A 27697-nucleotide genomic window follows, 5' to 3' on the forward strand; every position below is an offset into this window, starting at 1 on the left:
CAGTTTTAGCTTCTGTTTCATTTTTCCCACACAAACCCTTTTGTCTTTATGTTGTTTCTAAACAACACCAGTATTAGTGGAAAACAACAGTCAGAGTAAAAAATGTAAAGCAACAGACTGCAGATGGTAAGCATGAACTACAGCCTTCCAGGAAACACAGCCTGGAGGAAGAAGGGTAGGAAAATGTAACTACTACTTTTATAAAACTGTCCATCAAAAATTACAGAGAGCTATAGATGGAGAAAAGAATTTTCACACATGAACTAAAAGCCATTTTACCCGTTTGTCATCATTCCCATTTCTCTCAAACACACACAGCTTGCAAATTTGCTTCTGACTCTCATAGCTCACAAAAACTTCTCATGAGAGAATGTCAAATGAATTTGAATCTCTTCACCACTGAAATTTGGGCCTAGTGATCCAGCCAGGTTTATACTGATCAAAGAGTACACCCATCAAAAACCTGAACAGTCAGTTTCTCCAGAATAATGCCATGGGAAAAGGTGGCAAAGGCTTTACTAAAGATCAGATAGACAAAATCCACACCCTTCCCACCAAGTAGGTCACCTTCTCATAGAAGGAGATCAGGTTAGTTAAATAGGACCTGACTTTCACAGAGCCCTGCTGACTGGGCCAGATCACCTGGTTGTCCTGTAGATGCCACATGATGGCACTCGAGATGATCTGCTCCATAATTTTCCACAGCACCAAGACCAGGCTGACAGGCCTGTAGTTGCCCAGAGTCTCCTTCTGGCCATCACATTTGCTTAATCTCTGGTCAGCTAGGAGCTCTCCAGTTGGCCAGGACTGAAGATCAATGACAGAAAGTGACTTAGCGAGCTCTTTCACCAGCTCTCTCAGTACCCTTCACTGAATCTCAGCTGGCCTCATGGATTTCTGTGTGACTAAGCGGTATAGCAAGTTGCTGCAAACTTGGATTCTCCTTGCATTATAGGGGCTTCATTCTGCTCTTCATCCTTGTCTCCCAGCTCAGGGCATTAAGTACCTGGAGAACAACTAGACCTTCCTATTAAATTCTGGGGCAAAGAAGGCATTAAGTACCTCGGCCTTTTCCTCAGTCTTTGTCACTGCACTTACCCTTCACATCCAAGAAAAGATGGACATTCTCCTTAGCCTTCCTTTTACTGATAATTACATATGGAAACATTTTTATTGTCCTGTACAGATCAGGTGGAATAATATTTCTTAAGACAAACTTATTGAGCAGAATCAAATCAAAGGCATGGTCCTCCTTCAGCCACAAACTGTGTTAACTATCACAGGCAAAGAAATGACCATCTGTTCTTCTACAGTTCCACCTCCTAGAGCTCCCCTCTCTTCTCTCCAACCCCACACAATTGGCAGTTTGCTTCTGACCTTCTCAAAACTGGCAAGTTTATCATCATGAGAGGATAAAACACTATAATTACACCTAGAAGGGAGGTACATTTATCTGCTCATCATCATTCTGAGAAGAAATGAAGGATTCTAAAGCACACAAGGGGTAAAAAGCCAACACAAAAAAGGAGTGGTCATCCAACCTAGAATGACTCAACAAGCTAATGGGGTAGGGGGAATCTACTCTTTTATCACATGCACTGTTCTGCTTCTACTAAGGTTATACTTTCACCTATTCCTCTTCAGAAAATCTGAACACACAGACACCCTCACACCTCCTGGCTTTCACATCTGCCATAGCACAAGTAAGAGGCAACCATGTGCTGCTAAAGGAAGCTGTGGTGATAATTACAATTAAACCTACATACATAGGAAATCAAGAAAAGAAAATCGACAACATAAGTCAGACAAGCAAGGCAAGGAAGCATTAGAAAAAGGAGGCTTGACACAGAGTCTTCTCAGTCTTCTTTGTGGGTATGGAAATTCCTCCCTGAGAGGACCTGGAAGTCATTGAGGTGTCAAGCTGCATGACCTAACAGTCTTACTGTGGCATGTATACCTTACACAAATATGAAGCCGCAATTGAAAACCCCCTATTATGGGCCTATATGTCAAGTTCAATTTTTTCAGCAATTACAGCAGATTCTCTTTTTTTTTTTTCTGCTGCTTTGTTTTTCCTCACACACAAAATTCTTTCTGAGGAGTTTGAAGCAAGGATTTGCTGCAAAGTCACAGTCACGCTTTCAAATGCAAAAGTATTTAGCAGAAATGGAGAAAAAGAGCCATGACCTTCCAGGAAACAATGGCTTGAAAGAAACTGTAATTACAACTACAAAGAAACACAAGGTCAAAGAAACTCTACACTGTGGCATTCCAGAGAGATACAGGTGGATAAAGGAGGCTTCACACAGGAATCACAAGTGGTTCTACACATGCATCATGGTTCTGCATGTACAGTAATCGTGGAAATACCTTATTACTGGAGGACTGTCTTTGTCTTTCAGGACAGGGAACAGAAGATCAGAGCAGGCATTGGCCTTGGAACCAGGCATGAAATCAAACCATTTCTCAGCAAACCCCACCTATTTTCTGTCTCAGCTGTTTTCCTGGTTCAAAGTCAGCCTCTCACCCTCATCGCTCTGCATTCACAGCCTTTGGTTCCACTATGGATGGTGTCCAGTATTTTGACTGTATGTCAGCCTCAAGGGAAAGCGCATGTAATTCAGTGATATTTGAAGAAAAAAAAGTTTATGAAAGCCTTTGTCTTGGCAGCTGAACACTTTGAAGTTATGGATGGAGACTGCTCTCCAGTAAAACAATTATTAGACATCTTTTAATGTTTTAAGAGTTCCCAGTTAAAATGAAGCCCAGTTTCATACCTGCATACCAAGCATGGCAAAAATGGGAAACTTTAAAAACTGAAGGCACCCTACTTAACATTTCAGATTACACTAAATGTAGTAGATAAAAAAGAAGGATATCTAATTGGTAAAAAGTCCATCATAGCCACAGGTACTCAGAGTAGGGACTCTCTTCTCCAACCCTTCACAACTTTCATGGTGTTCTCTGACATAATTTGCAAGAACAAAACACCAGTTGCTAAGACAAAACACTTGCAATGTGCCCCATGATCAGGCCATGTACCTTTACCAGGAAGTGGAGGTACATTTCTCTGCAAGATCCACTAGCCTGACATTTCAGATAATTTGAACAGCAGTGGGTACACAAGAAGGGTATCTACTTGGTAAAAGGTCCATGGAACAGCCACACAGGAGCTCACACCAAGGACCACAGCCACAGTTCCTCAGTGTAATTTCTTGGGACAAGAAAAGAGGGGAAATGCATGGAACCATGACTGTGGGCCTCATATGAAAACTAGAAAAACCTGAACATTTACATAATTTTTGTATCTTGAAGACATTTCTAACTATACCAAGCTTTTTTACTAGCCCTCTGTCTCTGGGCAGACAGAATTTTTCATCCTGCCCAAACACTATGGGATGGAGAAACTGACTTTGTAGACAGACACCAATGAAAGAAAAGTCACAGAGACATCTTCTCCTAATCTGAGAACAAGGATCACAGCATTGGTGAATGAAGAGATTTCCCTACTCATCATGTCACGATGAAGAAAAGTAAAATATGCTCAAGAGTATAAGAAATGTACTGCTCCGATTAAGATCCAGTCATCAAAGTATCAGCTCAGACACTGTCGTCCTTCTTCAGCACAAAGGCAGCTCAAGATCCATGGCTCTCAAACCTTGACATAAACTGTACATCCATGCCCAATAACATGCAACATGAAAGCAAACTCATGAACCCACAGCTTGTCCAGGTGCAGTCTGAGCAGTGTGATATTCAAAAATATGATACCTTTACATTAATATTATGTAGTTCTCAACGAAGCCTAGGAATTGGAAAAACCTTGTCTCCACCAGTATCTCCTCATACACAGCACCCCCAAGACCTTCCTCAAACCTTTCATAGCTCATAGAGTTATCACAGATCTTCATAACTGCCCAATAAAGTCCACCCAGAAAAAAGCTGCACAATTTCTCCTTACCACGGATAAAACTTGCCTTCTGGTTATGCATATGTGAGAAGCTAGGCATTTTCTTCCATAAAACTTTAAGGAAATATGTCTCTGAAAGTCTTTCCCTTTAAAGTTTTGAACATGAAAAACATGATAATCTGATGAATGTAAAAGATGTGACCAGGTACACATTAGATCCTCATAACAAGCAAAGCAAGAAGTAAACACCAGCGAGGGGAGTGGGGGAAGGATCATAATATACTCTTCTAGATTATGGCACTTAGAGTCAGGTAATTAGAGCATAACAAACACAAAGTTTGCTCTTTCCAAAGCTCCCATCACGGCATGTCTCATAAGTAGATAATTAGGCTGTTAGCTGAGATTTAATGTCGACCTGCAAACACATGGGAGGAACAACCCCAGCACCCATACAGCAGAAACAACATGTCTTTGTGAAGATGAAATGATAGAGTGCATTATATTATAGATGGGCACTAAACTGAGAAAGAAGGAAAACATTCCCTTGTGTCATTCAACAAACACTCACAAAAGAGTCCCATCTTCAACCCCTCAAAACTTAGATGGTGCTCTAAGACACAAATAATTTGCAAGCAATTCTAATCAAGCTGCCACCAGGACCATGTCATGGCCTTCTCACAGATATATTTACATCTCTGTGTGAAGAGATGAAACATCGAGGTTCTAAAAGAGCTGTAGACCTCAGGAGAGACTGAGTCAGTGAAAAGCATATAACATAGTAGTGACATCATAAATATATAAATGCCTACTGTACCGAACATTCAGCCTCACTTCTGCCTTGTCTGCATAGTCTAAGGCTAAGACCCGATCCTACCCACTACCCCGCAGCAAGAAGCACCAGCACTCAGTACATCAGTGAACGAAGCTTTGCCTTCTTTGGCAGCAAAACCCACTATAAAAGACACAAGTAGGACGAGGAAAGGGCTGGAAAGCAGAAGAGGGAAGCACCGCGGAGAAAGACTGGTAAAAGGAACTCACCGACGGAGCGGCGGGGTCGGTGGGGCAGGCACCGGCAGGTTCCTCGTCGCCGAGCAGCGGCGCGGGCTCGTCGGGCGGCGGGCGGGCCGGCAGGGTGTCGCAGCAGCTGGCGGCCGAGAAGCGCAGGTGGCTCTTGCGCGAGTCGGCCGTGAGAGACACGTCGTGCGAGTAGGAGTGCAGGAAGGCGCGGACGCCGTCGATGCCCACGAAGTGCGTGGCAGGCACGCCGCGCAAGGCGGCGCCGGCCGTGGCCAGCAGCTGCTGCTGCTGCTGCTGCGAGCGGCGCCAGCGCCTCAGGCGCAGCGCCAGCAGCAGCAGCAGGAAGGCGAGGAAGAGGCAGGAGACGGCGGCCACGGCCAGCACGAGCCAGCGCGTCAGGCTGGCGGCCGGCTCGGCCGGCGCCGCCTCTGCGTGCGCCGCGCTGCCCAGCTCGGCCAGCAGCTCGGCCACGCTGTCGGCCAGCACCAGGCTGAGCGTGGCCGTGGCCGACAGCGCCGGCCGGCCGTGGTCCTTGACCAGCACCAGCAGGCTGTGGCGCGCCGCGTCGCGGGCCAGCGGCGAGCGCGCCGTGCGCACCTCGCCGCTGTGCAGCCCCACGCGGAACAGCCCCGGCTCCGTGGCCTTGGCCAGCTCGTACGACAGCCACGCGTTCTGCCCCGCGTCCGCGTCCACCGCCACCACCTTGGCCACCAGCGCGCCGGGCGAGCCCGAGCGCGGCGCCAGCTCCACGCCCGCCCAGCCCGAGCCCGCCCCCGCCCCCAAGCCTGCGCCCGGCCCCGCCGCCGGCGGGTACAGCACCTGCGGCGCGTTGTCGTTCTCGTCCACGATCAGCAGCCGCACCGACACGTTGCTGCTCAGCGCCGGCGAGCCGCCGTCCTCCGCCCGCACCCACAGCCCCACCTCGCGCACCTGCTCGTAGTCGAACGAGCGCAGCGCGTACAGCGCGCCCGTCTCCGCCTGCACCGACATCGTACGACGACAGCGGCGCGCCCCGCACCCGCCCCTCCGCCAGCCGGTACCGCACGCGCGCGTTCCCACCCCAGTCGGCGTCCGTCGCCCGCACCACCAGCACCAGCGCGCCCGCCGCGTTGTTCTCCCGCAGCCGCGCGCTGTAGCGCTCCTGCGCGAACACCGGCGCGTTGTCGTTCACGTCCAGCACCCGCAGCGCCAGCACCGTGCTGCTCTGCAGCGCCGGCCACCCGCCGTCGGCCGCCCGCACCGTCACGTTGTACTCCGACTGCTGCTCGCGGTCCAGCTCTCTCGCTGTCACCACGCGGTAGTAGCCTTCCAAGGACTCCTCCAGGTGGAACGGGACATCCCCGTCGAGCGAGCAGCGCACCTCGCCGTTGGCCCCCGAGTCCCGGTCGTGCACGTGCAGCAGGGCCACTACCGTTCCTGATGGGGCGTCCTCGGAAATCTCATTTAGTGCCGACGATACTGTCAGTTCGGGCGCGTTATCGTTGATGTCTGTCACGGTTATAAAAACTTTAGTCGTGTCAGAGAGCTCTCCTCCGTCATGTGCCTGTACTTCCAATTCATGGGAGGAGATTTCCTCGAAATCCAAGTCGTTCTTGACAGTTATTTCTCCTGTCTCAGAGTTCAGATGGAAGAGTTCGGCAGCACTGTGTGAAATTCTCTGGAAACTATATTGCACTTGTCCGTTCAGACCCTCGTCGGCGTCTGTGGCCGAGACAGTGACGAGGACGGAGCCCACGGGCACGTCCTCCGGCACACGCACCGTGTACTCCGCCTGGCTGAACACGGGCGCGTTGTCGTTCGCGTCCAGCACCGTCACGCGGATCCGCGCCGTGCCCGTCCGGGCTGGATCGCCGCCGTCGCTCGCCCTCAGCACCAGCTCGTGGAACGCCGCCTCCTCCCGGTCCAGCGCCTTCGCCAGCACCAGCTCGGGACGCTGATCCCCGCCGGGGCCCGTCTGCACGGCCAGCGAGAAGTGCTCGTCGCCGCTCAGCTCGTAGCTCTGCAGGGAATTCTGTCCCAAGTCCGGATCGTGAGCCTCAACCAGGGAAAACCGCGAGCCCGGGGCTGTCGTCTCACTCAGTCTCAGGTCTTTCTTTGACTGTCGGAAGCTGGGCGCATTGTCGTTAATATCCGAGATTTCCACTTCGATTCCGTAAACCTTCATTTCCTCCTCCACTATCAGCTCACAGCGCAGCAAGCATTTCTCCACCAGCCGGCACAGCTGCTCTCTGTCGATCCTCTCGGCAATCACTAAATGTCCCGTCTTCCCGTGCAGGGCGAAATACTGCGTCCTACCTTTGTCCAAGATACGGACTCCGTGGTCGCCGAGCTCCAAGTGCTGCAGCCCCAGGTCCTTGGCCACGTCACCCACGAACGAGCCCTTGGGCATCTCCTCAGGCACCGAGTAGCGCAGCTGCCCCCACGCAGCCTCCCAGGCCGCCAGCAGGACGCCCCAGAGCAGGACTCGCTGCCGCCGGTCCCAGCGCCTCCCCGCCGAGCACATCTCCGCCGCAGTAGCGTCGATCCAGGTCTTGCTCCGACTCCCGTTCTCGCACCTGCTCACCGCTCTCGGCCTCTGCCGCCCGCCCCTCCGCACCGCTGGAGCTCGGCTCCGCACCGGGAGAACGTTCGCAAACCGCTCGTCCGCCGAGACAGCGAGTGAGAGGACGATCGAGCCGGTCCGCAGCGGGCGGGGCTGCAGCGCTCCGACCTTCCTCTCGCTCCTCTCGGTCAACAGCGGCGCCCGCAGCCTCCTCCCGGCACTGCAGGCACCGAGCGCTGCCGAGCTCTATCTGCTCTGCTTTGCCCACGGGCAGATCTCGTGGGCTGGACACAGTCGCCACCGAAACATCGGGCCCGTGCAGCGGCCAGTCACTGCCTGGCCTTTTCTCCGTACCATCTCTTTGATCTTCGAGTTATCCATAGCTGAGAGGAAGGCAGAGTCCTCTCTTTGGGACTGGTATTTCTGTTACACTGAAAAACTCAGTTGCAAGTATCATTATATCTTATGTAAAATATTTTTCTCAGTTTTAGTGTGCATAGTATTCTATGGTCTATCCTATTATAAAAAAAAATACTGGCGCAGCAAAATAATAGAAGCTACGAGATATCACACGGGATAATCAGACACACCGGCCGCTCCTGGAGAAGCAGAGCTCGTTAAACCAAGTGTCAGGAACTTCACTTAAACTTTTTTCAATTTATATGGAACACGATCTAAGTTGAATTAACTACTCCAGCACCACTAACTGAGATAAGACATTTAGAGGCGGAAGAAGTTGGGGTCGATCCACTGAAACCGACAACTTTAATAACCCAAAACCCGTATAGCTCCGGAGGAGGCAGTTTGCTCCATCACCTGCCAGGGGCTCTGTTATCGCTCCCTGTAAGAATTCCCTTTGAGCACCGTACAGGAGGCTCCCCCACTGCTCGGAAATCATTCTCTCCCACGCCCACCCGTTTCAGGTTATAGGTCAACTGAGCACTCCGCACTGACTGTACTACAACTGGCCATGAGGCAGGACGCAGCTGCAGTGAACCACGCCAGAATCGTCTTCTTGTCTCCCCGCAAATCGCAGAGCAAATAATAATAAGAAAAATAAGTATATCTGCCTTGGCTCCTGCCCCTGTTCTCCGGAAACAAAATCGATAATGATTATAGACGGGTAACAGATTTGTTTACACCTAACCAATTAATTCGATAGTTTTAAAGACCTGGAAAAAGCTTTCTTTTCGTCAGAAGTCACTATGTAAATGCTTTATGGTTTTAGAAAAGTATTCACCTAATAATTCAATCTCCATTTTGGTTCTAAAACTTTTAAACAAAATAGTGTAGGAGAGCAAGACAAGAAAAATTGAGCTGGACACCTGGGCTGGGCTGTTTTTAAAGGTGCAAAAAGACTTTATTAGAGTGTATAATGTTTGTAATTTTGCACACTTCCTTGTAATTTTCTATATGTGTAAAGGCATCTCCTGGTAAAGCAGGTAGGTAAAACAACTATTGCAAAAAGCGACGGAAAGACCTAAATCCTCTGTTTAGTATTCCACGATCCACATGATCTACCAGGTCCAAGCACCTCTCTTTCGGACGAAGGGATCAGATAAATTACAGACTTTGAAACAAAACTAGATGAGGGGTTTGGGTGGGTTGGGTTTGTGTGTGGGCTTTTTGTGTTCTTTCGGTTTGGTTTGGGGTTGAGTTTTTTTTTGTTTCCTGTTTGTTTGTTTGTCTGGTTTTGAAATCTCAGTTAACATCTTTACCAGAAAAGGACGGGGAAGAATAAAAAAAAAGAAAGAGGGAGAGAGTGACAGAGAACTGCAGAGAGAAACGATGCCTCGAATAAGTAACCAGTCCCTCCCGGGCTACCATTTCTGATGAAACCTTATCACAAAACATGGTCGACGCTCTCTTCCGTCAGGGAGGAACAACCTGTAAACTTCATCTTTCAGTGTCAAAACACGCATATTTCAGGGGAAAAAAAACTCAAACCAATCAACAAGAAAAAAATCAAAACAACAAATTCCAAACACCAAATATTTTTTTGAGTTCTGTCACGTAAAATTAGCGAATCTCTTTCTGCAGAGAAGGAATAACTGAGAAACAACTGTACAAAAGAAAAAAAAAGTGAAGATCGTACTTGGATAAAATTTATCCGTCCACTTCATGCTGCCCTTTCGCAGCAGCATTCCCTCAAAACATGAGAGGACACAGGGCAACTTGGAAAACAGTATTAAAAGTGGGGTTTGAATTAAACAAATAGTACTTGGGGGGAAATTATTCAACCTCACTAGTGCTACTGTATGTGAAGCAGGCGTCTCTCAAATCATGGAGGGACAAACGGAAGAGGGTTAGGAAAAGCATGTGATTCCTCAATTTGTAGAGCCAGAAGCACGTTACATTTTGGAGTCTATATCGAAACAGTACTGACCAGGTACAAGCATATCAATATAGGAAAAAGCTATCAGAAGGAGAAATCTCAAACACCAAGCATTCAGCTCATTTTTTCGTCATGCACAATCACTAATTTACTGCGTTCACAGGTAATTGCTCAAAGGGGAGCTGCAGTCATCAAAATCTAACCAAAAGCTCTGTCAGAGGAGGTTTAGGTTAGATATTAGGAAGAAATTCTATACAGAGAGGGTAATTAGGCATTGGAATGGGCTGGCCGGGGAGGTGGGGTTTCTCCCTCAGTGGAGGTATTTAAGAAGAGATTGGATGTGGCACTTAGATCCATGGTATAGTAACTGTGGTGGATGTGGATCAAGGATTGGACTTAATGATCTCAGAGTTCCTTTCCAACCCGTCTAATTCTATGATTCTATGAAGTGCAACAGTAGCTGTGAGCCCCGAAGAATCAAATGCCGCGGCTGGCAGCCTACCGAGAGTCTCTTACTTCCTTCACGGATCAGCTCAATCCAAACACACAATTCATGGGGGAAAAAACAGAGAAAAGATGAAGCCTGTTAAGCTCAAGGGGAACAGTGTGAGTTTTACATACCTGTGGTACGTCGGGGTCGTTAGGTGGCTCTCCCGCGACGGCGCTGCTGCTCGGGCTCGGCTTCCCGCAGTGGCTCCCGGCCAGAAGCTCCTCGGCGGGCAGGATGGGCAGCGGCGGCGGCGGCCAAGCGGCCTCGGCGGCGGCGCGGGCCGGCGCGGCCACGCACAGGTTGTAGGAGTAGGGCAAGGTGCCCTCGCAGAAGTCGGGCGGGAAGGCGGCGCCGGCCAGCGAGAAGCGCTGCGCGCCCAGGCAGCGCAGCACGGCGGGCGGCCCGGCCCGGCGCAGCCGCGCCAGCACGGCCAGCGCCACGCTGAGCACGAAGAGCGCCGACAGCAGCGCCAGCGCCAGCACCAGGTAGAACTGCAGCTCGGCCGGCGCGTCGGCGCCCGCCGGCCGCTCGCTCAGCCCGGCAGCGCCTCCTGCAAGCTGTCGGCCAGCACCACGTGCAGCGTGGCCGTGGCCGACAGCGCCGGCTGCCCGTGGTCCTTCACCACGGCCACCAGCCGCTGCTTGGCCGCGTCCCGCTCCGGACACGGCCCGCGCCGTGCGCACCTCGCCGCTCTGCAGCCCCACGCGGAACAGCGCCGGCTCCGACGCCTGCACCAGCTCGTACGACAGCCACGCGTTGCGCCCGCGTCCGCGTCCACCGCCACCACCTTGCCCACCAGGTAGCCGGCCTCGGCCGACCGCGGCACCACCTCGAAAGCCGCCGCCACCGAAGAAGCTCCTCCTGCCGCCGCGGCGGCGGGTAGAGCACCCGCGGCGCGTTGTCGTTTTGGTCGAGCACGAAGACGCGCACCGTGGCCGTGGAGCTGCGCGCCGGCGCCCCGCCGTCCTGCGCCCGCACGGCCACCGCGAACTCGCGGCACTGCTCGTAGTCCGCGGAGCGCTGCGCGTACACCGCCGCCGCCCGCGCCTCCACCGACACGAGCGGCGCCGCGCCTGCCGCGCCCGCGCTGCCGCCCGCCAGCCAGTAGCTCACGCGCCTGTTGGCGCCCGCGTCCGCGTCCGCGCGCTCACGCGCAGCACCAGCGCGCCCGCCACGTTGTTCTCCTGCACGTAGGCGCTGTACGCCGCCTCTCGAACACCGGCGCGTTGTCGCTCACGTCCGACACCTCCAGCACCAGCTCCGCCGTGCTCGATAGCGCCGGCCTGCCCCGGTCCCGGGCCACCACCGTCACGCGCTGCTCGGACGCCTGCTCGCGGTCCAGCGCGCTCGCCGTCACCACCTTGTACGAGCCGCCCGACGACGCCACGATCGACAGCGGCGTCTCTCCCGACAGCTCGCACGACACCTCACCGTTCTCGCCGGAGTCCCGGTCACGAACTTTGAGTAGGGCCACCACGGTGCCGACCGGTGCGTCTTCCGAAACGGGGCTCGACAGTGACAGAATCGTGATCTCGGGCGTATTATCATTTACGTCCAGCACCTCCACCTCCACCTTGCAGTGTGCCACCAGTCCGCCCCCGTCCCTCGCTTCCATGGCCAGGCTGAAGGAGCGCGTGTCCTCAAAGTCCACGGGTTCCTGCAGTGTGATTGTCCCGCTCTCTCTGTCCACCTCGAATTTCTGAAGCACTTTGACCGGCGTTTTCCCGAAATGATAGGTGATGTGAGCATTGGTGCCGGCATCCGCATCTGAGGCTGACACTTTCAGTACCACCGATCCTGGCGGCGCGTCCTCCCGGAGGCTCGTGCGGTACCGATCCTGTGAGAATATGGGTGGGTTGTCGTTGGCGTCTGTCACGTTGACACGAACCTGAACAGTCCCAGTTCTCATGGGCTCCCCGCCATCCACTGCCGTCAGTAGCAGCTCAAAAGAGCTCTGCTTCTCCCGGTCCAACGCTCTCTCCAGCACTAATTCAGGTTGCTTGCTTTCGTCCTCACTCTCCTTCAGCGCCAGACTGAAGGACGGGTTGCTCGTGAGCTGGTAAATCAGCAGAGAGTTGCTGCCCACGTCCTCATCGTGGGCCATCTCCAGAGGAAAACGAGAACCTGGAAGCGTCCATTCATCGATCTCGAGGTCCAGGGTATCCTTGCTGAAGGACGGGGAATTGTCATTCACGTCCAGCACCTCCACCTCCACCTTGCAGTGTGCCACCAGTCCGCCGCCGTCCCTCGCTTCCACGGCCAGGCTGAAGGCGCGCGTGTCCTCAAAGTCCACGGGTTCCTGCAGCGTGATCGTCCCGGTCTCTCTGTCCACCTCGAATTTCTGAAGCACTTTGACCGGCGTTTTCCCGAAATGATAGGTGATGTGAGCATTGGTGCCGGCATCCGCATCGGAGGCTGAGACGTTCAGCACCGCCGAGTCCTGGCGGCGTGTCCTCCCGAGGCTGGCGCGGTACCGATCCTGTGCAGAACATGGGTGGGTTGTCGTTGGCGTCAGTCACGTTGACCCGAACCTGGACAGTGCCAGTTCTGGCATGGGTCCCCGCCATCCAGCTGCCGTCAGCACCAACTCACAAGAGCTCTGCTTCTCTCGGTCCAACGCTCTGTCGCAGCACCAATTCAGGTTGCTTGCTTACCGTCCTGACTCTCCTTCAGCGCCAGACTGTAAAGTACGGGTTGCTTCGTGAGCTCGTAAACCTGCAGCAGAGTTGCTGCCCACGTCTGCGTCCTCGGGCCATCTCCAGAGGAAAACGAGCGCCGGGAGAGCGTCCATTCATCGATCTCGAGGTCCAGAGTATGCCTTGCTGAAGGACGGGAGTTGTCGTTCACATCCTCAATAGCCACCTCAACGTGGAAGACGTTGAGTGGGTTGTGCACCAGCGCCTCGAAGCTGACGGAGCAGGACTCCGACTCGCCGCACAGCTCCTCCCGGTCCAGCCTCTCGCTCACGTACAGGTTCCCATTTTCCTCGTTCAGTGTAAAGTATTGCTTCTCCTGCAGCTGCCAGCCGCAGCTTGCGCGCCGGCAGCTCGTCCGGGCTGAGCCCCAGGTCCCGTGCCAGCGGCCCCACGAGCGAGCCCGTGGGCAGCTCCTCGGGGATGGCGTAGCGGAGCCGCTCCGGCGCCGCCCGGCAGCACAGGCACAGCAGCACAGCGGGCAGCAGCAGCGCTCGCCCGCCGGCCGGCCCGCCGCTCTGCCTCCGCCCGCCCGCCATTGTCGGCAGCGCCGGCTCTCGGCGCTCGGACGGCTCCTGCCGCTGCCCTGCCTCCCTCGCAGCCGCTCGAAGCAGCGAGCGCAGGGGCCGCCGCCGCCGCCTCGGACGCCGCCGCTGCCCGCTCTGGCCGCCTCTCGCCTCTGCTGCCCGTGCCGCTGCCGCTCTGGCCGCCACTGGCCGGGCGAGCGAGCAGCCTGCGGGGGCAGGACGCTGCGGCGGCGGCGGCTGCGGCTCCAGCGCCGCTCGGCGGCGGCCAACAGCGACACCCGGAGGCGCCGCCGCAGCACTGCAGCCGCATTTGGGCTGCGCATTTATACTACTGTGATACTGGGAGGTTTTAGGGTAAAGTTTTTAGGGAAAAGTCCCATCATTTGGTCAGCCTATCTATGGTCATCATCATCAGATGTATTCTTTTCAACGATTTCTGAGAATTCATACACAAACTCAAAACCTCTATAAAACCTCTTCAATGTAGGGTCTGTGTTGTCCTTTTCAGTATCTTTACCAGAAGTTAAGCAAGCTGCACTGATTTCAAAAAGCTATTAGATCTCTGTCAATGGGACTGAAGTAATTTACTAAGCTTCAGATCTTCTTTTTATCAGAACAACAAAAATCCTTGACACTTACTAAACCAAAGAAGACAAAACAAATACTTCCCACTGTCCCACGTGTGGCTGGTTATTCACCACTGTAACACACCCAGCCATGTGCAATGTAGGAAATCACACAGAGAGGTACGTGATGGTGTAGTCCTCACAGACACAAGAATAATGCTCAGGTAGGTAAGACTAGCCAGCAGTGCTATACACTCTGTACAACATTCCTGAGCTTGCCAGAGTGGGACCAGAAGGAACTGCTGCTATGAAATAATGTTCCTTGATCTTGTTTAATGCTTGTTACCCCCTTAGAGTCAGGAACAGGTAGGGCTGTTTGCAATTGCTCTCCACAAGGTCCTTCTCACAAAGCAGAAGCTCAGATCTCTCACTCATTTCTGGTTATTAGTAAAGAAATCCAAGAGCTGTGAGTGAGCCTTCAGAGAGAAATACTGGATTCCTGGAATGTACAGGTGCTTTGCCAAATATCTGGCTTGAAAAGTAGCTTCCCAGAGCACATAGAAGTCAGAAAGGTCTAAATGCACAAGCAGGGCACTAAAGGTTTACTTTGAACTATACAATAGGGGACTTCATTTCTCATCAGTTCCTGTGCATTTTACTACTTTGTAGCCTGATCATCTCATGATTATGAAGCTGCAAGTGTAAATGCTTTATGAAAGGACTGTATCTGGATACAAGGACTTAGGAAAGATTAGATTTTATCTTCTATTTAATTTTCTTTGCACCTAACACCCTTTTTTTCATCCTATGGTTCTCAAGGGAATTCAGTATTTGCTGCAAAATACAGCTACAAACACAAAAGAACAATCAGCATGTGGAAAACATGACTCATGACCTTCCAGGAAACAAATCCCAAAAGGAGATCAAGGATAGAAATTGTAATTACTACTTTGATGAAATTCTCCATCAGACACTTACAGGGGACATAGAGATGGAGAAAGGAGGTTTTACACAGGAATTATAAGCCATTTAATTTATACATCATCATTCCAATCTCTCCTGAACACCTTGTAGGTTTGCTTCTGACAGTCACGACTGGCAAAAACATCTCATGAGAGGATAATTCATCATGATCATACCTGGAATGGAAATATATTTGCCTGCTCACCATCATTTTGAGAAGAAATATAAGCATTCAAAAGCACAGGAATTCACGAGACACACTAAAAGAGGAGTTGTCATCCAGCAGAGATGGGTCATTGAGCTATTCACTCAAAAGAATTTCTCTTCTCCTATTTTATCACACACACTGTTGCACAAAGATCCAATTTTTTCTCCTGTCATGTACATATATTCACCCATAACAACATTGAAAGACAAATGTACCCCCCTCATATGTCTTTTCTTCCACATCTGCTGTAACACAAGCCAGTGCCACTAACACAAAATGAAGTACTCAACAGAACTCATCAATTTTTCTACTCTGTGGCCTGTTCATCTACCACAAAACTGAAGCTGCATTATAAAAGGATTTATAATTGGCCTGTTTCTCAAACCATGTGTTCTGAGAAGGTAGAAAAGGTAGAACAGATTCTGTTTTCTCTTCTGTTTCTTCCTTTTTTTCCTTACACAAAGTTTTAGGTGGTTGCAGTAAACATTTGCTAAAAAACAGCTCACAAATTCAAATGCAAAAGCACTTTCCAGAAATGAAGGAAACAAACCTTCCAGGAAATGAAGGCCCGAAAGAGTGTTATTAAAACTGTGAAGAAATTCTACAGTAAAATGTTATAGGTATATATAATTTGAACAAATGTGATTTCCCACAGGAATTATCAGCTGTGCTACCCACAAATCATCCTTCTAAATGCAGAGTTATTGTACAAATGCTCTATTATTGGAGGACTGCCGTTGTGTTTCAGGATAGGGAAAGCAAGATCATTAAAAAAAAAAATGGCACAGGCCTTGGCATCGGGCATGAAATCAAACCATTGCTCAGCCAAAACCACACTGACCCACCTGATTTCCTGGTTCAAAGTCAGCCTCTGACCCTCCTTGCTCTGCATTCACAGCCTTTATTTGCACCATGGACAAATCTAGCTATCGGTCATGTATTGGTCACAGGTGAAAAAGCATTTCATTTGGTGATGTCTTATGGAAACAGAAGTACATCAAAGTATTTGTTTTGGCAGCTGCAAACTTTGAAAGTGTGTATGGATGAAATTTAGTATTTAGGACTCAGTAATTACAGCCCTGCAGGGTTTCTACCCTTAGAGATACACTGACATCTCCCTAGACCTTCACTTGTAAATAGCAGATAGAAGAGGAATGGTAAAAAGTATTGTCATTAAGGATGAAATAAACAATGAGAAACAGCTGCAGCAAGAACCCAGAGGAATCACACCTGGAGAAAATTAATCCATCCTACTAATGCCAACACTTCTGCAGCAGCCTTCCTCCAAAAGCTGGGAGAACATTGAGACTCCTCTCTTTATGCTCTCCTGTTCTTCATGTAGAACAAACCTTAATTTCTCAATTCACTAATCACACACATTTCCTTTAGGACTTCCATTATCAAAACAACAATAACCAACAGCTATCTCTTCAATGCTATCAACCAGGGCCAAGTGCATCCCAATCAGGAAAAGTATTTACACAGGGAAAAAAATCTCACTGCAAATCCAAGTTATTTAGGTTCACATCATCTAGCTTTGCCATTTTTCCTTGCAGCAGCTGAATCATCTGAAACTCTCCATGAGCCTAAATATAGGATGAAAAGGCTAGTGCCGTGCCTCAATTCTTGCTCTGGATGAATGGGAGTTTACACTCTTCTTACTTTCATTCCTTTATGGAGGCACAGATCAGCACTTGCCATCCACACCACCCAGAGAAACCCAAAGAAAAGTGGACAGAATTTCAGAAAGGCTCCAAGACAACCAAGAGTGAACACAGGTTTATAGTCACATGGCAAAACAGTGTCCACGGGGGGCTATTCTGTGCTGGTGCTTGGGCTCCATTGCCCACAGGTGTCCCCACTGAAAGAGTCCTCTGCAAGCAGGAAGATCATCATCATTCTGTATGCAGTTAATCTCCATGTTGGAGACCTGCCATTACCTTTCAGGACAGGGAAAACAAGATCACAGCATGAATGCACAGGCCTTGCTACCAGAAATAAAATCAAATAATTGCCCAGCCAAAATCACACTGACTCACCTGTTTTCCTGGTTCCAAGTCAGTCTGTCACCATTCCTACTCTGCATTCACAGCCTTTAGGTGGACAACATCCAACTATTCTCACATATCAGCCACATGTTCATTTAATTCAGTGCCATTTTATGGAAGCAGAAGTACATCAAAGTCTTTGTCTTGTGTATTGGGTTTGAATAGCAAAGTTTTGGTGGCAGGGGGACTACAAGGATGGTTGCTGTGAGAAGATGCCAGATGGTAACCCTATGTATGACAGAGCTAGTTTTGTCTGGCTCCAAGATGGACCCACTGTTAAACCAGTCAGCAGTGGTGATAGTCCCTCTGTGGCGACATATTTAAGAAGGTTTGAGACCAGCTGCACAACGGCAGCAAGGAGAGATGAGTGAGAATATGCAAGAGAAACAGCTCTGCAGACACCAAGGTCAGGGAAGAAGGAGGTGCTCCAGGTGCCAGAGCAGATATTCCCCTGCAGCCCCTGATGAAGGCCATGATGAGGCAGGTTGTCTCCCCCCAGCACATGGAGGTCTGTGGTGGAGTAGATATCTACCCTGCTTCCTAGGAAGGAGCTCACGCTGGAGCAGGTGGATGTGCCCTGAAGAAAGCTGTGGCCCTGTGGAGACCTCACACTGTAGAAGGTTCTTGGAAGAACATGTGTCCCTGTGGAGAGGAGCCCATGCAGCAGCAGGTCTGCTGGCAGGACCTGAGCCCTGCAGTTCACCCATGCTGGAGCAGTCCATTCTTAAAGGACTACACCCTGTGGAAAAGACCCCTTTTGGAACAGTTTATGAAGATCTGCATCATGTGGGAAGGATTCAGATGGAGAATTTAATAATGGACTGTCTACCACAGGTAGGACTTTATGCTGGATCAGGGGAAGAGCATGAGGAGGAAGGAGTGGTCATGATAAACTGACCCCAACCCCCATTTCCAGTACCGTTGCACCTCTTGAGAGGAGCTAGGAAACTGGGAGTGAAATTGAGCCCATAAAGAAGAGAGGAATGGAGAAAAGGAGTTTTTAAGATTTGATTTTATTTCTCATTATCCTGTTCTGAGTTGATTGGTAATAAATAGAACTAATTTTGTTGTTTCTCCTTGTCCAGTTCTGACTTTTAATTGGCAATAGATTCAATTACTTTTCCCAAGTGGAGTCTGTTTTGCCCAGGACAGTAATTGCTGAGTGATCCCCCATCCTTATCTGGATCCATGAGCCTCTCCATATAATTTCTCTCCCTTGTCCAGCAGCTTGGTGGGCCCCTGGTGGCTCTACAAGGTTAACCCATCACATCTTGGCTGCTGTCAGTCTTCAACTTACAGCTATAAACTACTTCACCAGCCTGATAATCTGTCAGTCTTATATTAATGTTTTCAGAGCTACCACGTACAAAGAGGCCCAACTTTAGAAGTGAACAAAGAAACAAGGCAGTCATGGGAAACCTGCAGAAGTGTAAAAATCACACCTTAACCTTTCAGATTGTGTCAATTGTAATAAGTACACAGAAAAAGTAACTACTTGCTAATAAGTACACACAAGGCTCACACAGGAGTTCACACCACTCACTATAGCTGTAGTTCCTCAAAGGAATTCCTCTGGATAATAATAATAAATAATAATAATAATAAATAATAATAATAATAAAGGAAATGCATGAAAGCACATCTGTAGGCCTCATCTAAAAACTGGGGAAAACTGAACTTTGAGACCTTCCTTCTAGCCATTTCAAACTATACCACAGTGAACTCTTGCACCTGCCCTTTCTCTGTACAGTCTGAACTCTTCACCTTTCCCAAATATCATACCACAAAGAGATAAGTTTGCAGAGAGTCAGTGAAAGAAATGTGGTGCACACAGATGTGCAGAGCCCAAAGACCACAACACACGTTCATTCTTCATATAATTTGAAGAAACATAAAAAAACTCTAAAGGACATAAGCAATATACAGCTCAGATATAGTCCTGGTCATTAAAGTATCAGCTGAAAGACAGCATCATCCTTCTCCAGCACAAGGGCAACCCAGAAAACACATTACACTAGTAAATTAATGCAAAGGTTGCATCTATGCCTAATAACCACCATTCATAGGAATCATCATGAAACAGGAAAGCAAACTGATGAACACTCAACTAGGCCTGTCAAAATCTGAGTAGTGTAACATAAAAAATAAGACACCTTCAGATTCACGTTTGTAGAGCAGCAACAGAACACTTGCACTTGTCCCCACCAGTACCTCCTCACACACAGGACCCCCGAGACACTCCTCAAACCAGTGACAGATTGCATAATTTTCATTAATCTTCATCACTTGCAGGCAGACTCCATCAAAAGTTGCACAGACAACTTCTCCTTACCTTGGACAATATTTGACTTTTCATCATGTGTATGTGACGAGCAAGAGCATTTCTTCCACTGGCATTTTAAGGAAAAAAGTGTCTGAAAATCTTTCTCTTAACAGCTGTAAACATGAAAGGCACCTGCTGGACAGCTGGGCAAATGGAATGCATATGATCTTCCACACACCATCAGAGAAAATTCCTCACCTTTGGCTCATCACAATGAGCAAGACAAGAAGTTAAAGCGTGCATAATGAAATATATGACACAATATATTCTTAATAAAGGCAGTTAGGCTAGATAGGAAATTCAGGTATTTAGTAAGGAAAGAATAATCTGTCATCTCTTCACAAAGACCCCATTATATGTCATAAGTACATAACTATGCTGCTAGTGAAATACAAACAAACCCCCAAACAAACACAAACAAAACAATCACACACAAACAAACAAACCAAACAATACTCAAACCAGAACAGCAACCTACAGAAACGCAGGAGAAAATTCCTAAAGCTCTCAATACAACTGGAATAACATGTTCTCTAGAAAAAAATACTCCTTCTGTGACTCTCAAGGGTCCTTCATGCACAGCTCCCAGGACTCACAACTCCAGCCATTCACAACTTGCATAATACTCTTTGATCCTCACGATTGCCAACCACATGTAATCAAAAGGCCAAGTTACAGATATAGAACACCAATAACGTTACCTCTTCAGGAAGGGGAAATGCACTTCTCTGCAAGGTTCAACACCACAGAGATTATAGAGTAGATGTGCCTCCTACATTACATTGGTATCGACTTAAAAGCTACTACCACTTACAGAAATAGGACAGGATACAAAGCACCCTCGCCTCTTCAGCATTCCACACCAGCCTGAGCAAGTAATAAACAATAAGGTCCTCTAGGAAGAAGGGGCAAGAGCACACGAGTTCCCCTGTGCCAGTCTGTCCCTCGTCATACCAACGTACACGAAGAATGACAGAGAAAAGAGGAAAGAAGGCCAACTATTAAGAAAGGAAGGGAATGAAAATGAGGTAAAAGGAACTCACCGGGGAAGGGGCAGGGTCGATGGGACGGTCGCCGGCAGGTTCATCGTCACCGAGCAGCGGCGCGGGCTCGGCGGGCGGCGGGCGGGCCGGCAGGGTGTCGCAGCAGCTGGCGGCCGAGAAGCGCAGGTGGCTCTTGCGCGAGTCGGCCGTGAGAGACACGTCGTGCGAGTAGGAGCGCAGGAAGGCGCGGACGCCGTCGATGCCCACGAAGTGCGTGGCAGGCACGCCGCGCAAGGCGGCGCCGGCCGTGGCCAGCAGCTGCTGCTGCTGCTGCTGCGAGCGGCGCCAGCGCCTCAGGTGCAGCGCCAGCAGCAGCAGCAGGAAGGCGAGGAAGAGGCAGGAGACGGCGGCCACGGCCAGCACGAGCCAGCGCGTCAGGCTGGCGGCCGGCTCGGCCGGCGCCGCCTCTGCGTGCGCCGCGCTGCCCAGCTCGGCCAGCAGCTCGGCCACGCTGTCGGCCAGCACCAGGCTGAGCGTGGCCGTGGCCGACAGCGCCGGCCGGCCGTGGTCCTTGACCAGCACCAGCAGGCTGTGGCGCGCCGCGTCGCGGGCCAGCGGCGAGCGCGCCGTGCGCACCTCGCCGCTGTGCAGCCCCACGCGGAACAGCCCCGGCTCCGTGGCCTTGGCCAGCTCGTACGACAGCCACGCGTTCTGCCCCGCGTCCGCGTCCACCGCCACCACCTTGGCCACCAGCGCGCCGGGCGAGCCCGAGCGCGGCGCCAGCTCCACGCCCGCCCAGCCCGAGCCCGCCCCCGCCCCCAAGCCTGCGCCCGGCCCCGCCGCCGGCGGGTACAGCACCTGCGGCGCGTTGTCGTTCTCGTCCACGATCAGCAGCCGCACCGACACGTTGCTGCTCAGCGCCGGCGAGCCGCCGTCCTCCGCCCGCACCCACAGCCCCACCTCGCGCACCTGCTCGTAGTCGAACGAGCGCAGCGCGTACAGCGCGCCCGTCTCCGCCTGCACCGACACGTACGACGACAGCGGCGCGCCCCGCACCCGCCCCTCCGCCAGCCGGTACCGCACGCGCGCGTTCCCACCCCAGTCGGCGTCCGTCGCCCGCACCACCAGCACCAGCGCGCCCGCCGCGTTGTTCTCCCGCAGCCGCGCGCTGTAGCGCTCCTGCGCGAACACCGGCGCGTTGTCGTTCACGTCCAGCACCCGCAGCGCCAGCACCGTGCTGCTCTGCAGCGCCGGCCACCCGCCGTCGGCCGCCCGCACCGTCACGTTGTACTCCGACTGCTGCTCGCGGTCCAGCTCTCTCGCTGTCACCACGCGGTAGTAGTCCTCGAGGGACTTCTCCAGGTGGAACGGGACATCCCCGTCAAGCGAGCAGCGCACCTCGCCGTTGGTCCCCGAGTCTCGGTCCTGCACGTGCAGGAGGGCCACCACCGTCCCCGAAGGGGAGTCCTCGGAGATCTCGTTCAGAGCCGACCTCACCGAAATCTCGGGCACATTGTCGTTGACATCTGTCACGGTGATGACAACTTTCGCCCTGTCAGAGAGCTCTCCACCATCTCGGGCCTGCACCTCCAATTCATGGGAGGAGATTTCTTCGAAATCCAAGTCGTTCTTGACTGTTATTTCTCCTGTCTCAGAGTCCAGATAAAGAAGTTCCAAATCCCGTTCTGAAATTTTGTGGAACCTGTATTTGACGTGCCCATTCAGACCCTCATCAGCGTCGGTGGCCGTGACAGTGACGAGGACGGAGCCCACGGGCACGTCCTCCGGCACACGCACCGTGTACTCCGCCTGGCTGAACACGGGCGCGTTGTCGTTCGCGTCCAGCACCGTCACGCGGATCCGCGCCGTGCCCGTCCGGGCCGGATCGCCGCCGTCGCTCGCCCTCAGCACCAGCTCGTGGATCACTACCTCCTCGCGGTCCAGCGCCTTCGCCAGCACCAGCTCGGGACGCTGATCCCCGCCGGGGCCCGTCTGTACGGCCAGCGAGAAGTGCTCGTCGCCGCTCAGCTCGTAGCTCTGCAGGGAATTCCGTCCCAAGTCCGGATCGTTAGCTTCGGATAGGGGAAACCGGGACCCCGGAGGTGTTATCTCGCTCAGTCTCAGGTCTTTTTCCGCCTCTCGGAAGCTGGGCACATTGTCGTTAATATCCGAGATTTCCACTTCGATTCGGTAAACCTGCATCTGTCCCTCCACTATCAGCTCACAGCGCAGCACGCATTTCTCCACCAGTCGGCACAGCTGCTCTCTGTCGATCCTCTCGGCCGTCACTAAATGTCCCGTCTTCCCGTGCAGGGCGAAATACTGCGTCCTACCTTCAGAGATAACTCGGACACCGCGATCGCTGAGCGCCGGCATCTGCAGCCCCAGGTCCTTGGCCACGTCGCCCACGAACGAGCCCTTGGGCATCTCCTCGGGCACCGAGTAGCGCAGCTGCCCCCACGCCGCCTCCCAGGCCGCCAGCAGGACGCCCCAGAGCAGGACTCGCTGCCGCCGGCCCCAGCGCCTCCCCGCCGAGCACATCGCCGCCGCCGCACCGCCGGCACCGCAACTGCGTCGGGAGCTCCCGCCGCCGCCCGCCGTTCTGGCTCACGGTGCAGCTCCGTCTCACCGCTCCCGGCCGCTGCCGCCGAGCACTTCGTCTCGGTTCAAGACGGCTCCGCAGGGCAAGGACAGTCGCAAACCGCCCGATCGCCAACCCAGACACCGGGAGACCGATCGAGCCGGGCTGCTGCGGGCGGGGCTGCAGCTTTCCGGCCTTCCTCTCTCTCATCTCGGTCAACAGCGGCGCCCGCAGCCTTCTCCCGGCAGTGCACGCACAATGTGTATGTCATATAGTTTCCTTAATACGACGTACAAGTGTATTACGAGTCCTAATAGAGTAGTTCAGAATTAAAATTTTCATCACAAGTATTTTTAGAAGTTATAATTAAATACCTGGTACAAGAGTAGCAAAAGGAAGCGGGCTCTGATGTACACGATCAGACACACACACCTTCCTCCCAGAACACCACAGGTATTAAGCTTATTTAGCCAGGCATCAGGAACTTTGATTATGAATATCTTAGTCCATAGTACCTAAATCAACTACTCTACCAACACTGGTTGATACTGAGACCTCTAAAGCTGGAAGGAAGTGGTGTCAGCCCACTGAAACTGAGACGCAAACGACCCCAACCTCCACAATTCCGGAGGAAATGGCTTGCTCAACCCCCTGCCAGGTTCTCCGGGATTTGTCCCTAAAAGACCTTCCTGAGGCCACAGCACAGGAGGAGGCTACCCTACTTCTGGGAATTCATATTCTCCCATCCTTGTGTTTCAGACTGTCCGTTACTTGATCACTCCGTTATGATTGCACCTACATCTACTCAAGAGGCTGTAAAGCACCTGCAGTGAACCTGGACACATTATACATATTTGCACACAATCACGTCATTCTGTATCCCCAGGAAGAGGCTTTTCTTTCTCAGAAATCAAGGTCTAAGGGATTGTTGGTTGTTAACTGTGATTATGCTTGTATATTCACGTAGCAACAACAATACTTTAGGACAGTGGGGAAAGAGAAGTATGGCTGCACACCCTCAGTTAGGGTACCCTTGATAAATGCACAAATTCAAGTGCTGACATTGTTATTTGGCGAACCTCTTTCAGATTTAACGTAAATTTTTGAATCTTAAGGTCCTATCCTTTTAAGCAGACAGATGTAATTGTCACTGAAAAAAAAACCCAGACCAAAAGCTAGGAGAACGAATTCGCTATACAAGGTCCAAGCACTTCTCTTCTTGTAAAGAGGATATGAAAAGAAAACAGACTGTGAAACACAAATTACAACTTTTTCTTCCTCTTAAGACCTCATTCTTCATCTACAACGGTGTATGAAATAAATATTTTGAATGGTAAAAAATAAAAAGCACAAAAGGAATATCGACCAGGATAGAAAAATAAAATTAGGAAAAGTTAAGACGTCCCGCTGCTAGAACCAATCCAGCAAAATATAGATGACACACTCTACTTTCAGTCTGGATGGAGAACCTATCACTTCTCCATTCATGAAGAACAAGAACTCTTTTGTGAGTCCAGTACCGAAAAAGCATTAATTGAAAGGTTTGCATCGACCTATCAACGAGGTCCAAGAATATAGTTTCGGAACAAATCGATCATTAAGGAAAAATCTCTAACAGATAACGTCAGTATGATTTCCATGGTTCTTTCATGCCGAACCAGAGGATCTCGTTACTCATAGTAACAATTCACCTTAACCTTTATTAGTTAAAATGTTGCATACAACACCTCCAGTTGGAATTCAACCTGTGACTACCGAAGAAAGAAATGTCACTGCTCAGTATTGTTAGAGGATGGAGTGGCCCAGTTCCTTCACTCTGTGACTGAGACACGGACCAGCACTCCCCACCCACAATACCCGGGAAAACACGGAAGAAAAGAGAACAATAGTTAGGAAGAGCTCGAAGAGAACAGACTTACGTACCTGCGGTGCGTCGGGATCTGTGGACGGCTCTCCCGCGACGGCGCTGCTGCTCGGGCTCGGCTTGTCGCAGGGCTCCTCGGCCAGAAGCTCCTCGGCGGGCAGGATGGGCAGCGGTGGCGGCGGCCAAGCGGCCTCGGCGGCGGCGCGGGCCGGCGCGGCCACGCACAGGTTGTAGGAGTAGGGCAAGGTGCCCTCGCAGAAGTCGGGCGGGAAGGCGGCGCCGGCCAGCGAGAAGCGCTGCGCGCCCAGGCAGCGCAGCACGGCGGGCGGCCCGGCCCGGCGCAGCCGCGCCAGCACGGCCAGCGCCACGCTGAGCACGAAGAGCGCCGACAGCAGCGCCAGCGCCAGCACCAGGTAGAACTGCAGCTCGGCCGGCGCGTCGGCGCCCGCCGGCCGCTCGCTCAGCTCCGGCAGCGCCTCCTGCAAGCTGTCGGCCAGCACCACGTGCAGCGTGGCCGTGGCCGACAGCGCCGGCTGCCCGTGGTCCTTCACCACGGCCACCAGCCGCTGCTTGGCCGCGTCCCGCTCCGACACGGCCCGCGCCGTGCGCACCTCGCCGCTCTGCAGCCCCACGCGGAACAGCGCCGGCTCCGACGCCTGCACCAGCTCGTACGACAGCCACGCGTTGCGCCCCGCGTCCGCGTCCACCGCCACCACCTTGCCCACCAGGTAGCCGGCCTCGGCCGACCGCGGCACCACCTCGAAAGCCGCCGCCACCGAAGAAGCCCCTCCCGCCGCCGGCGGCGGGTAGAGCACCCGCGGCGCGTTGTCGTTTTGGTCGAGCACGAAGACGCGCACCGTGGCCGTGGAGCTGCGCGCCGGCGCCCCGCCGTCCTGCGCCCGCACGGCCACCGCGAACTCGCGGCACTGCTCGTAGTCCAAGGAGCGCTGCGCGTACACCGCGCCGCTCCGCGCCTCCACCGACACGAGCGGCGCCGCGCCCGCCGCGCCCGCGCTGCCGCCCGCCAGCCAGTAGCTCACGCGCCCGTTGGCGCCCGCGTCCGCGTCCCGCGCGCTCACGCGCAGCACCAGCGCGCCCGCCACGTTGTTCTCCCGCACGTAGGCGCTGTACGCCGCCTCCTCGAACACCGGCGCGTTGTCGTTCACGTCCGACACCTCCAGCACCAGCTCCGCCGTGCTCGATAGCGCCGGCCTGCCCCGGTCCCTTGCAGTGATGGTGATATTGTAAGCAGATACTGTTTCTCTGTCCAGGACACTGGCTATTATTAGTTTATAGGTGTTCTCCGATGACGTTTCTAATCTGAAAGGCAGATTTCCGTCCATGTTACAGCTCACTTCTCCGTTTTCTCCCGAATCTCTGTCACGGACGTTGATCACAGCTACGACTGTGCTCGGGACTGAGTCTTCGGGTATCGGATTTAAGATAGGCAGAAGGGAAAGGGTTGGCGCGTTGTCATTTACGTCTGTAATGTCTATATGTACTTTGGCATGCGCAGTGAGCCCACCACCATCCTTGCCTTCAACAGTTGCTTCGTAATATTTCCCTTCTTCATAATCCAAGGGGCCTGTAACCTTCACATCCCCTGTCCTGGGGTCTAGAGAAAAGAGCTGGCGAGCACTGTCTGCGATGTCACTGAAAGAGTAGGTAGTTTCTGCATTTGTACCTTCATCACTGTCAGTAGCTTTCACCTGAAACGCTAAGGAACCCTCTGGCAGGTTTTCCATCAGTTGAACCTTGTAGGTCTCCTTGGTGAATACCGGTGGGTTGTCATTTGCGTCGGTCACGTTAATATTAATCTGGGCTGTCCCGGACCGGACTGGATCCCCTCCATCCAGTGCCGTCAGTACCAAATGGTGATTTCTCTGTTTTTCTCGATCTAAGTTTTTCTCCAGTACTAGTTCAGCGTGTTTCGTCCCATCAGGACTCTCCCTCACAAAGAGTGAGAAGAGTGGATTGGGGGTAAGTTCGTACTTTTGTAATGAGTTTGCCCCAATGTCGGGGTCTCTGCCGCTGCCCAGTGGGAACCTGGTCCCAGGAGGCGTCGACTCGATCATTTCTATGGTAACAAATTCTTTGTTAAACTGCGGCGCGTTGTCATTGATATCCTGGATAGTAACGCTCACATGAAACATGTCGAAAGGGTTTTCCATGAATGCCTCCAAGCGGAGGACACAGGGAGACACGGCCCCGCAGATACCCTCTCGGTCCATCCTTTGGTTTACCCGCAGATTTGTATTATCTTCCCCGAGAGTGAAGTACTGCTTTTCATCACCAGCGACGATCCGCAGCTTGCGTGCCGGCAGCTCGTCCGGGCCGAGCCCCAGGTCCCGTGCCAGAGGCCCCACGAGCGAGCCTGTGGGCAGCTCCTCGGGGATGGCGTAGCGGAGCCGCCCGGCGCCGCCCGGCAGCACAGCAGCAGGACCAAGCCCAGCAACGCGACCCGCCCGGCGGCCGCCCAGCCTTGGGCTGCCGATCTGACCTTCATTCTCGGCTTTGCTGAACAGTAGTCTGCAGACGACTCTAGGTTAGGCTTTCCGAGCAGCTGAGCCGGTATCCGAGAGAAATAAATGTATGAAATCCCTGTTGCTGGTCGGAGCAAGGCAGAATCGAGCGGTTCCTGCTTTTC

The 27697-nt window shown here is 52.3% G+C and overlaps 1 protein-coding gene across 1 annotated transcript; it reads right to left on the reverse strand.

Annotated features, from left to right (window-relative positions):
* Positions 1 to 4295: 4295 nt before the first annotated feature.
* LOC126638596 (cadherin-23-like) lies at positions 4296 to 27697 on the reverse strand. Its single transcript, XM_050312590.1, is given in 5 exon segments — positions 4296 to 4325; positions 4949 to 5074; positions 20792 to 23056; positions 25110 to 27463; positions 27466 to 27697. Coding segments are annotated over 5 exon segments (4866 nt in total). The 5' UTR covers positions 27557 to 27697.

Source organism: Myiozetetes cayanensis, unplaced genomic scaffold (assembly GCF_022539395.1).
Source record: "Myiozetetes cayanensis isolate MyiCay16 unplaced genomic scaffold, myiCay2020 scf175, whole genome shotgun sequence".
In the NCBI taxonomy this organism is placed as follows: domain Eukaryota; kingdom Metazoa; phylum Chordata; class Aves; order Passeriformes; family Tyrannidae; genus Myiozetetes; species Myiozetetes cayanensis.